Source organism: Elgaria multicarinata, chromosome 5 (genome assembly GCF_023053635.1).
Source record: "Elgaria multicarinata webbii isolate HBS135686 ecotype San Diego chromosome 5, rElgMul1.1.pri, whole genome shotgun sequence".
NCBI classification, from domain to species: domain Eukaryota; kingdom Metazoa; phylum Chordata; class Lepidosauria; order Squamata; family Anguidae; genus Elgaria; species Elgaria multicarinata.
Window position 1 is genome coordinate 108,450,599 of NC_086175.1, and position 12,053 is coordinate 108,462,651.

General features: G+C 41.5%; 1 protein-coding gene across 1 annotated transcript in view; it reads right to left on the minus strand.

The window, feature by feature from the left end:
* The window catches only part of FRY (FRY microtubule binding protein), a 204,394-nt gene that overhangs the window by 17,864 nt on the left and 174,477 nt on the right, over positions 1-12,053 (minus strand). Inside the window, exons 54-58 of the mRNA XM_063126983.1 lie at positions 8,507-8,673; positions 7,740-7,929; positions 6,131-6,280; positions 4,210-4,308; positions 3,658-3,741 (exon numbers count right to left, since the gene is read on the minus strand). Of these exons, the coding sequence (XP_062983053.1) occupies positions 3,658-3,741; positions 4,210-4,308; positions 6,131-6,280; positions 7,740-7,929; positions 8,507-8,673 (690 nt within the window). The remainder of the gene's footprint in view (positions 1-3,657; positions 3,742-4,209; positions 4,309-6,130; positions 6,281-7,739; positions 7,930-8,506; positions 8,674-12,053) is intronic.

Sequence of the window (12,053 nt, forward strand, 5' to 3'; positions counted from 1 at the left end):
GTTTCCTCAGTTATTGGAAGCTTTCAAGCGAGGCTCCGCGCAGGCATAGAGCCATAAGTGTGATGCACAGAGACCATGAAGAAAAGTGGGTTTTGTATAAGGTGAACAGTGTGAAAGCACAGAATAAAAGATCTAATGTTTGGTGCAAAGACCTCAAAGCTGCTTGTGCTAACTTTCTCTTGTTCTTGTATTACGCATATGACCAAAAGCAGAGGGAAGGAGAACCCATGCAAAAGGAGAAAACAGATGATACGAGAAAGCAAGATAAATAAGGGGAAAAAATAGAAATGCAAAAACCAAGAGGACAGTAAAATTAAGAACTTAGGTGGGAAGGCCAATAATGAATAGACAAAGACAAATAAAATGAATAGAGAAAACAGCAAAAAATAAAAAACCAAATAAAAAACCAAACCAACCTCCACCATAAAAACATGTGGAAAAAGGTCATTTTACAATACTGCATGCTGACATTGTATCACTCCATTTTTAACTTCTAAACCATAAAAACAAGCTGTCATTTGTCTCAGTTACTGATGTCCCCATATGCTGCTACATTTATTTATAGTTCTGCCTGCTTCTGTCTTTTCAGACAATCTGGTATAGAATGCAGCCCCAGGCCATTTGTCTAAGAAAACAGTTTTGCTTTGCCCATGTACAGTAATTGCCTCCATGTTAGTCTGTACTGGATTCACACTAACAGGCTAGAATTGACCAGGGCCACCCAGAGGAATCTGGGGGACTGGGGCAATGGAATTTTCAGAGTGGCCTGTTACACACAAAATTTTACAATCATTTTGAAAATATATATAATTGTGTGTGTGTGGGAAGCTTCTCTGCCTCCTTACACCCTGCCTTGTACAGGGCCCTGAGGGAAACTGGGCAAGTCTGGAAGTGATAGTATGCTTACATCAGGGCTTAATTTGCATCATGGCTTGGGCCTGGCATCTGTTCTGTGTCAGATTACCCCTCGAATTTATGAAGTATGAATAGTTGAAAGTGCCCTTGGTCAAGCCAAGAGTGTTTTTCCTTCACCAGGGACTAACTACAGAGAGTCTCCAAATAACAGGGCTCAATGTGTGGCATAGAGGCTAAAGTGTTGGACTGGGAGTCAAGAGATCCGGGTTCTAGTCCCCACTCGGCCTTGGAAACCCACTGGGTGACTTTGGGCCAGTCACAGACTCTCAGCCCAGCCTACCTCACAGGGTTGTTGTTGTGAGGACAAAATGGAGAGGAGGAGGAGGAGGAGGAGGATTATATATGCCGCCTTGGGTTCCTTGGAGGAAAAAAGGCAGGATATAAATGCAATAATAAATAAATAAATAAATAAAGGGAGGAGCTTCGAGATACGCTTGATCTTGGCATCTGTCTTCCAAGGAATTAAACATTGAGTAACAATTCAGTGATGCTTGTGCTTACTGTAGTCTTAATCAGGGCTGGGGAACCTGTGCCCCTCCAGATGTGGTTGAACTAAAATTCCTATCATCCCTCAGCACTAGCCAGGCTTACTGAGGTTGATGGGAACTGGAGTCCAACATCATCTGGAGGGCCATAGCCCTGGATTAGATTGTGACTGTGAAGCCATGGATAACATTGGAAATAGTCTATGCCAGCAGGAAGAACATTTGGAGAAACTGAGCTGTAGAAGAGTGCTGCTAAGAATCTTAAAACAAATTTCAATCTGGCTCCAGGCATACGTTGGGCCCTGAAATGGCCTGGTCCCCCGATGGATAATCTTGATTGGGAGAGAGACAAGGGGGAGTGTGACCCTGCTGATTCTCGTTGACCACTCATCAGCATTTGATGACATCGACCACAGTGTTCTGCTGGACTAGTTCTGTGGGTTGGATGTGGGAGGGATGACAATATAGTGGATCCACTCCTATCTGCAGGGTCAGTTTCAGATAGAGATATTTGGGTATTTCTACATTTATATGAAGCTGCTGGGTGAAGTCATAAGGGAATCTGTAGTTGCGTCAGCAGTATGCTGATGACACTCAGCTCTATTCCTCTGTGTCATCTGATTTAGGTGCTGAATCAGTATCTGGATTTGGTAATGGGCTGGATGAGGGCTAATAAACTGAAGTGAATCCGACAAAATAGAGGCCCTGTGGTAGATGGTTCAGAAATTGGGCATTCAACCTGTTTAGATGGGGTTGCACTCCTCTGAAAGAGCAGGTGCATAGCTTGGGGATGCTCCTTGATTCAATCTTGACACTTAAGGCTCAGTTGACTTTGTCCAGGACTGCTTTTTATCATCTTTGTCTCATTCGCCAGCTAGAACCTCCCCTGGGTACGGTTAGTCTGGCCACAGTGATTCACACATTGGTAACCTCTTGATTAGATTACTGCAACATGTTGTACATAGAAGCTTCAGCTAGTGCAGAATATGACAGCCAGGATTGTAACTGGTACAGTCGGGAGGAATCGCATCACACCAATTCTAAATGAATTGTACTGTTTATTTTTATTTATTTTATTTCTGTACCGCCCAATATCCAAAGCTCACTAGCTGCCTATTCGCCTCTGAACCCAATTCAAGGTGCTAGTGCTGATCTTTAACACCCTAGATGGCTTGTTGTTGTTTATTCGTTCAGTCGTTTTCGACTCTTTGTGACTTCATGGACCAGCCCACGCCAGAGCGTAGATGGCTGGGGACCCAAATATCTGAAGGAGTTCCCCTCCCTGAATCAACCTACCCAGCCGTAAGATCTTTAGGGCAGGCTCTTCTATAAGTACTCATGCTACAATGTGTGACAACAAGGGAGAGAGCCTTCTCTGTTGTGGCACCCTGGTTGTGGTACACCTGTCCTATGGAGGTACAACTGGCACAAATATTATATTCTTTACATACGCTTATGAAGCCAGGTGGTGTTGCTGCCTATTTTATGCAAGTTCTGCCCTGCTATTAGGATTCTTAGTACCATAAGATGAAGGGCGGTATAGAAATATTTTAAATAAATAATCAATCCTGGAAGCAGCAGGGCCAGAAGCTGTGCAATCTATGCAGCTATTTTTGGGCCCAGTATGTGGCCTAATCCCTGCCATTTCATTCTTGTATTTTAATAGGCTTCTAAACTGCAGGTAGCACAACAGCTTTTTAGGTGGAGGGAGAACTTGAGGGAAAGCACACAGACGACTTGTTAGTACCGAACAGCAAGCATGCTTCCACGTTAATTCCTAAACATTTGGAAGTGGAAAAAGAAGATTCTAGAGTTGTTAGACAGTCCTCCAAATGCTTTCTCTAATACACGTCTGCTTCCTGATCAGACTGAGGCATCCTAGAGAGAAAATGGTGACAGTGGAGAAGAAAAATGGTGTGGTGGCATTCCTTTTCCCATTATGGGCAACCCTAAGAATGCTAGGGATAATGTGGTAAGGGAGGGGGAGAGGTGAAGGAGCAAAGGAATTGTCCCTTTGCCCAGGCCCTAAACGACCTATGCAGTACGGATGTCTCTTGAGCATGCTCAATTGGATATGGTAGAGAACAATGGGGGGATGTAGCAGCTATTTATATTAAGCTTTATGGTTGCTATGATGTTAGATTGTTCCCAGGATATGAAGAAAACATAAGACACCACAGCCGTTCTTGTGGTCAAGAAACAACATGGAATTGTAGTTAACTGCAGAAGCAAGAAAATATATCCAATCTATAATTACCTTTTCCTCTGAGTCTCCTGGCTGACAGGTAATAACGCCATCTCTTGAACCCCCAGCAAATGTTGCCTTGCAGTTTGCCAGCCACTATTTTTGGGTATGAAAAAGAAAGGGACATCGGCACCATGATCAACAAAGTACTTTGAAGTTGGTGGCCAGAAAATATGTTACATTTTTAAAATCATATTCTTGAGACATGGAACTGGATTTGGTTAAAATAAATTTAAATATATATGAATGAAAATGGATAAAACAATAAACCATCACTTATTTAAATTCCAGTACAGTAACAATACAATGCAATCCTATGCAAGTTTACTCAGAAGTAAGCCCTAGTGAGTTCAATGACATCTACTCCCTAGTAAACGTTTTTAGGATTGCAGCCTAAATTTATTTTTAGTTCTCTTTCCATGAGATATATATTCGGAAAACAAAGAACATACAATTTCCAGAAGGGTAGCTGTGTTAATCTGTTGCAACAAAAACAATACAGTATTGTGACACCCTAACGATGACAAAAAATAATTAAAAAATAAACAAAGAAAACCTGCTTACAGAAAGTGTTGCTTCTTTCCTGTTGTTATATGTGTCCAAATATTCTTGCAGTTCTAAGACACTGAATTTTAATTTCTCAAGAAGTCCGCAAGAGAGAAGCTGAAAACATTAAAGACATCACAGTGAACATTACTTCCTTTAAAGAGTGTTCTAAAGGCACTGTCTCAATGAATACCAAAATCGAAAGGAAGAAACCCACAAGAGTTAGTCTCTGGATTGGTGCTAGCATAGGCTGCACAGCACTTTTCATTAGGGTGTACACCCAGGGATTTCTTTTTCAAGGTGAATATTTATTGAATACTCAACCATAAATGAAATTATTTTTATTCATTTATTTTTTAAACACTGTAGACACTGATGCCCTACTCTGCATTTGAGTTGCCTGACCATGGGAGGGCTGTTGCAGGAGAGGAGGGGCTAATGAGGAGGGGCTCCTCAAGCCCCAACGTTGGTGGGGATTTGTAGTGACACTGGCCAGAGGAAGAGCTTAAGAGGTGACATTAGCCTTTGGAGCCCTTCTCCTGGCCTCTTTGAAGCATGGCTCCTGGCAAAGTGATTTCTTTTCATTCCTGCTGCCGGGAGCAATGGCAGGCTGTTGGGGGCAGCTGAGCAGCCAGAGGGCAGATGGAGCACTGTTCCTGCTACATCTGGATCCCCCTGTGAATCCCTACTCTATGCTCCCCCCCCCAATTCAGTGCTTATTGCTTGAGACATTAGGGTGTGCCTGGACACACCCAGCACACCTCTTGGACACACCTATGGGTGCTGGATATTGACTCAGTTCCTACAATGAAACATCTTGTGGTTTGTTAACCAGGGGTCAGTCAGGAGTATGTGAGAGTGAGAATGCACGCTTGCTCCCAGATCGATTTCCTGTTTCCAGTGCATAAAACTGAAAGTATTCTGTTTCCAGAGCCTTTGACAACTGGGAAAGTATTCACTAGGAACCTATTATTAGAATGTAAGCCTATGCAGCAGGGTCTTGCTATTTACTGTTTTACTCTGTACAGCACCATGTACATTGATGGTGCTATATAAATAAATAAATAAATAAATAAATAAATAAATAATAATAATAATAATAATAATAATTTAGGCATAGCTTTTTCATGGGTAAAATCTGGAGCAGAAGAATTGGGACTCTCAGAAAAATGGGATAAGAACATTAAAGAACAGCAAAGCCTGAGAGCTGTTTTATGTGAAGAAGCGTCTCTCCTTTTCAGTCTCTCCTTCAGTCTCTTCAGTCTCTATGGTCTCTCCTTCAGACGAGACCATATACAGGATTCTACCAACCCACCCCCAAACTTAGTTTCAAGCCTTTAGTAGAAATGACCAATATATTTCCAACTTTTCCTCCCCATTTTGTTGAAGCTACTGTATGATTTATGCATTAGAGGCAACGTTACGTGCTCTACACCATGATCACAAACAACCTAGACAAAGAGACAAATTTTGTGTGTACATTGTTCCAATTAAACTATGTATAGCACTAGAGCTCCTTCCATGAACAATGGATAAGCCACAAACCTTCCCATAGGCTTCGGAGATTTCACCAAACATTACCCACACAGTTTAAAGCCTAAAACCTATGAGAACTAGAGCCTTGTTTAGTATTGTGTTACTTAATAAAAACTGAGGGTCTCAGGAAGCAGCGTTCTGTAAGCATAACTCAGTTCTGTGGGGGTTTGTGCTTGTGCCAAATATACCTCCCTATCTATATTCACCCAAAACATTAAATGCAGCTAGAAAAGGCTAGAATTGTAATACACCAGAAATACATATGGTTTACGTCTCAATAGATATTTCCAGAAGAGTTTACAAATATATCAAGGAAAGGTTTGAGCAACTTATAAAACTTCATCACTCTAGCGGTTTTCTACAGATGGCATTTCAGAGTGATTAGTCACGCACATATACTCACAGTTTCAGCATCTACAAAAAGGGTCGGGCATTCTGAACATGACGTCAGCATCTGTGACGAGCTCACAAACTTTGAGCCTATTCCTCGCAGATTGTCCCCTAGGTAGCTGGCAGCATCACAAGTCAGAAAGCAGAACCTTTTCTGAATATTCTGTAAAACAAAATTATGCCCATTACTTTCACAGTTGAAGTTAATACACTTTTGAATTCTGTATACAAAATTGCTACATTTGTTCTTTCTGCATACTGCAGAGGGGAAATAAATACATCCCATGCGTTTTCTTAAGGACATTAAATCCCATTATGGTCTGAGTATACACTATTATGTTTCTGCAAACTATACAGCTCGTTCTGCTCGCTAAAAGGTTTTCTTATTTCTTTCGTGTTTCTCCCCCACTTTCTTGTGAGACTGAACCTGCATAGCATTGGCTCATTCTGTTTTGTCACCAGCAACAACCAAGATGAGATTTCTCTGCCCATTCTGGGCGTTGTTTTGTTTATACCCACTGTCAAGTGGCCTATCAAACAATGTAATGAGTGTTCTGATGCCAAGTTTACAGGAGGGGAAATCATGAGAGAGAGTTCTGTGTGTTTGGTTTCCCCCTCTGGCTAGAACTGCTTGGCAAGTGTGCCTCTCTGCTGCTGGAGAGAATTCCAACATGCCAAACTGCAGCTGGAAACTATTGCACACCAAGACCCTTCCTGATTTTCTAGCTGGTATAACACTGTTTTGAGTGTTATACCAGCTAGAATAGGGGTTTTTTTTGCTCTAAATTACAAAATTACTTTTTAAAAGAACTGTTCAAACCACCTAAGGGCTTCTGTTAACTGGAAATATATGGTAATATCCTCACTCTGTCATCTCGAAAACAGCTATGGGAATTTATTCTCTTGTATATCAAAGCACTGTTATCAGGGCGTGCCAATACCACCAGAGGAAATAGTGCCTGCTGCTCCATCACAAAGCAGTTCTTTTTTTTTTTAATGTCTCTCTTCTACTAAACAAAGTAATTCAAAAGCTACACAAGGGTGCAGCAGGAGGAGGAGTCTGTGAACTGAAAGGGAAGGGATTGTGTCAAAAATTGTAGCTCATTCTACAATCCTTGCAGTGAATGGAACACAAGAAGCATTTAGGTTCTAGGAATAGACCCCTTCGGGCAGGTAAGTGGAGGCTCTGTGTAAAGAAAGAAGGGCAGAGGTTGAGATTAAAAGAATGCAGGGTAAGAGAGGGATTCTGGGAAGAGGGCTATCACCCCTGTTGTCCTGAACCCTGCAGCCCAGTATAATGGGATACTACCTCCAGTATAACAGAGCCGCCATGTACCTGCCTCCACATACCTGCCTTTGGCCCCAGGGGACATATGTGAGTGGGCTACTGTCTGACACCAAACCTATTGCAATAACATGTAATCCCCAATATAGGTTTGATATAACTTTGATCTGGAAAGTTGGTGTTTAGGACTCTCCACCCCACTGGCCTACTCCTTGATAAAAGCTGATGAGCTAGAGAACATAATCAGGCTCTGCATTTATTGAAGCTTGTAAAGATTGTTAGGATTTCACCAAAATACTGATCATAACATAGTTCTAGGAACGTGGGTTTTTCTTACCTTAAACAGGGAAGAGAACACATGAAAAGTATATACTGCACAGGAGCCATCAGCGTCACACATGAGCTGGTTCATATGGCTACGCCAGGCTTCTTCTGCATCATCACATGCAGCTGGTTGAAATGCAGCCAGGATAGCGGAAAAGAAGGGGGAAGGGGGAGGTGAAACATTCCTGTCGCCATCACCAAAACTGAAAGAAAGTCAACCACAAAATGCTATGATAAGGATGGTGAGACAACGTGGTTGTTTGTGCTCATGCATATGGTGTCTTAATCAGGCTAGAGCAGCCTTCTCCAACTGCAGGTCCTCTGGATGTGTTGGACTACAACCCCCATAATCCCCACACAGCATGGCCAACACATCTGGAGGGCAGCAGATCGGTGAAGGCTGGGTTAGAATATAAAGATTTGAGGACCTGACTACCCACCCACCCACCCTTTAAACTCAGGATTGTCATGTGACTGAAGTTTTTGTTCACACTGAGAGCTTTTAGTCTAATATCCCACTCTTTTGTGCTAAATTATTTTATCCTGCTCTTGGTTTTATTTTATAAAGCTGATTTTAGTAGTTTGAACTCTTTTTACAGTGTGCTACTGATTGATTGATTACAATTATTTATATCCCGCCTTTGAAGATAAAACCCTACCAAGGCAGCTTACAAATAAAGCAACAACACATTCAAAATGTATTTTACTAACTTTTTCCAAGCCATTTTGAGCATATTTATAAAGGTTAGAAACTTTAACAACTAATAAATAAATACTGACCTGGCAAGTGCATATTGATCCAGCAGCCTGTCACCTTTTTCTTCAGTTTCTGTCATATCTAGGCTAAAACTATCACTGTATTCAAAAGCTGCTGGGAGTTCATTGGTAGAGCCAGAGAGATCATCCTCCTGTACGGAGGTATCCTCTTCTTCTTGGCCACCTTCAGTCTAGAGAGATTGAATCGGTTACCATTTTAGCTACATAGTACCCTTAACAATAACATGGATATATTCAACGATAAAGGAACAGAGATACATGAGGCCATAAAATATAGCTAATGATTATGAGATAAACTTGCTTATATTATGTATGTACTGACAAAATGCTTTTTATATTAAAATATACTCAGAAGGTTGTATAAGCAATAAAGTCAACCAACAACAAATGCATCAGCATAAAAAGAACATTTCAAAACAAACTAAAAGTAAAATGTGATAATCAATATTTATTAATTTACTCAGTGATCCTGTCCAGACGACACGCTAAGCCACAGTAGTTAAGCATTTTGAGCTAAACATTATGGCTTAGCGTGTTGTGTAAACCATTACTAACCATGGTGGCTACATAACCACGGTTTAAACATGCTCACTAACCATTTGCTGCAAAAGGGCTAGGGGCCTAACCATGGCTTTAGCATGTTGTCTGAACAGGCCCAATGAGTCCAGAAACAACCCTTTCAGAAAGTTCTAGAAACAACCCTTTCACAAGATGGTGGAAAGAATACAACGAAATGACTTAGGGTGCAATCCAATGTTCGTTTAGAAGGAAAGAGTCCTACAACTCTTTCTGTCTAAACATGCATAGGTTTGCACCTCAAGTGATCCTCTCTGGGCAGGGCGTTCCAGAGAGTTGGTGGAATGACCAAAAAAGCCCTGCTCCTGGTTTCCACCAATGTAACCCGTGTAAAAGAGGGATCCTGAGGCAAGGTCTTCCCAGCAGAATTTGGTGAAGGGGGGAGCCAAGAAAAAAGGTGTCCCCTAAGATATGCATGATCCAGACTGTGAAAAGGTTTAAAAGTAATAACCAGCACCTTGAATTGGGCTAGAAACTAATTGGCAGCCAGTCCAGAACAGCCAAAACTAGGTGCAATGTGTATTCTGCCATTCAGATACACTTTTAAGGACAGCTCTACACAGAATATAATAAAAAAGGAAGGTTACTAAAGCATGGATGGTTATTGCAAATTCTCCATCAGAGAGAAAGAGGAGGGGGACAATCAGAGAATGTGAAAAAACACATTCCTGGCTACTGCTGCCACCTGTAAGTCCAGTAGAGTCCAGAAAAATGCTAAAACTATAAACCTGGTCCTTCAGAGGGTGTGATCCCACCAACAAAGGCATACACACTGTCCTTAGGTCACCAGACTCTATTAAGAAATGCATATCTTGACAGCATATTCCCTTAGTATAGCTGTGTTTAAAGATACCTACTCGTTCAGCTTGCTTTTTCCAGTGAAAACCCTGGTAATAGAGCTCTAGAAGCTGAAATTTATGAGAACTTTATCAGGACCTTCTGGAATGCCAAAGTCAACTTGCTTATTTATAGTGCCTAGAACTGCAGTAGGATCAACTCAGAATGTTTGCAGGAAAACACAGTTCATTTAAGGACAATAATTAACAGAACATCCTGAACATAAGCTTAGCTTCCTTTACATTTTATTCAGGTAGGTAGCAATAGATTACATGTTGCTCTATGAATACTACTACTCTGTGAAGTCACATACATAGGATTATGCTTGCAGAGTTCACAGTTTAGAATTTTCTGGAAGTTCTGAAGTAAGAGGCTCATTCATTTTATAGCAAGCCTTCTCTCTCTCTCCATCTCTCTTTCTGACACCTTATGAACAAGATGTAAGACAGGTTAAATGTCTCGTTACTTTATTCATTTCCATTTCCAGAGAGGCCTTGTTCAGATAGTGAGGGAAAACATGGGACTAAAATCCCCCTCTCAACCTTGGGAGTGAAAAATCAATCCAGAATATTTTGCTCAGGATACTCTTAACTGAGACCAGTTTGTATTCATTACGGAAGGTCCCCTCCCTGGTATGGATGTGGGCAAAATTCATAGGGTTCACATTTAACTATGAACTGACTTGGTTCGCACTTGCCAAACTAATACCAGAAAGCAATTATCCTTCAGTTTTTGCCAAATTGCTGTTGTTGTTGTTTTTAAAAAAGCATACAAAAATATGTACATTAGGGAAATAGCATATGTATTGGGGGTACTTGTAAAAAATGCATGTATTAGGGGAAATTGTGTAAAAAATTTGTATAAATGACCATGCAGTCTTACAAAATATATATTCATAAAATGATGTGAAAAATAACAAGGTAGCACCTTAAAAGCTAACCAATTTATTATGGCATAAGCTTTCATGGTTTGTAATGTTTTTGCTGCAGCAGTAAGACAGCTACCCCTTGAGAACATGATGTGGAAACAGGACGGAATTAACTTCTGCTTGAAAAAATGCAAACATGATAGGAAGTGGAACAGACAGATTCATTCATCCCTATTCTCTGGTTTCCTAAAACAATATCACTTGAATGTGATATTGAGTGTGATACCACCTGAGTGTGGCTCAGGGTCAATATGCATGCTGTAGGATTCTCATATCTCCACACTATCAAAGACGTTGGTCTAAATTTGCATCCGGTAGCTTGATAGCACTCTAGGGATTCACTGAAACATGTGTGTTCTGTTCACTGTCTCTCAGGCAGGGAGTTTGTAAAATGTCCCATCAGTCAGAATAATAGTATAGTATACAAATCTGGGGAAACAGAGGTTGGTACCTGAATTTTCGATGTGCATTAGGGCTGGGAAATCTATAGGGCACTTTGGGTTGGCAGGAACCTTGAACTGACCCTAAACAGGAACTTCAGCTGGAGATAAGAAATGGTCTCTGCAGGGGAGTTGTTGCTCTAGCAAAGAAGTCAGGGACAGCAGGGCTTTATAGTAGCAAGTTGCTTCACCCCTTCCTAGTTCTCAGCTGCGCCCCCATCTAGAGCATGATTTTTTCCTTCTGCCTGAGTAGAGCTACAGGAAGGAAGACTGCAGCCAGCCAGACACAGATGCTTTGTTGCCCGTTCTGAGCTTCCAGCCTGGTCTACTGTTTCTGTTGTTCCTAGACGTTCTGGGCAACAAGAGGAGGGGATCAGGGTAGAGGTCCAAATAGAAGTCATGGGATCTCCTGATTCCTTGCATGAAATGTTATTGGGGGCAGCAAGTTTTGGCTGGTTCTCAAGCGCTGTGGGTTCCCCGAGGTTCCCCTCTTTAACAAGAACCAATGTGTATTGGAGTACCTACTCCACCACAGAGGAAGTCTCCTCAGAATCGGGATCTGGTTTGACGTGGATTCTGACAGTGAGTGTGCAAGGACTTCTACAGGAGGTTCATTACTCTCTTCTTTCCCAATCTCAGCTTGCTGAGTTGTATTGGAGTTGTAGGATACTTCTGAATTTTCTTTGAGTTTGAGATGTGGCTTGTGAGGTGACAAGAAGGAAATTCAGGAAGCTTCATTGTATGTGGAGCTCACTCACATGGCCTACTG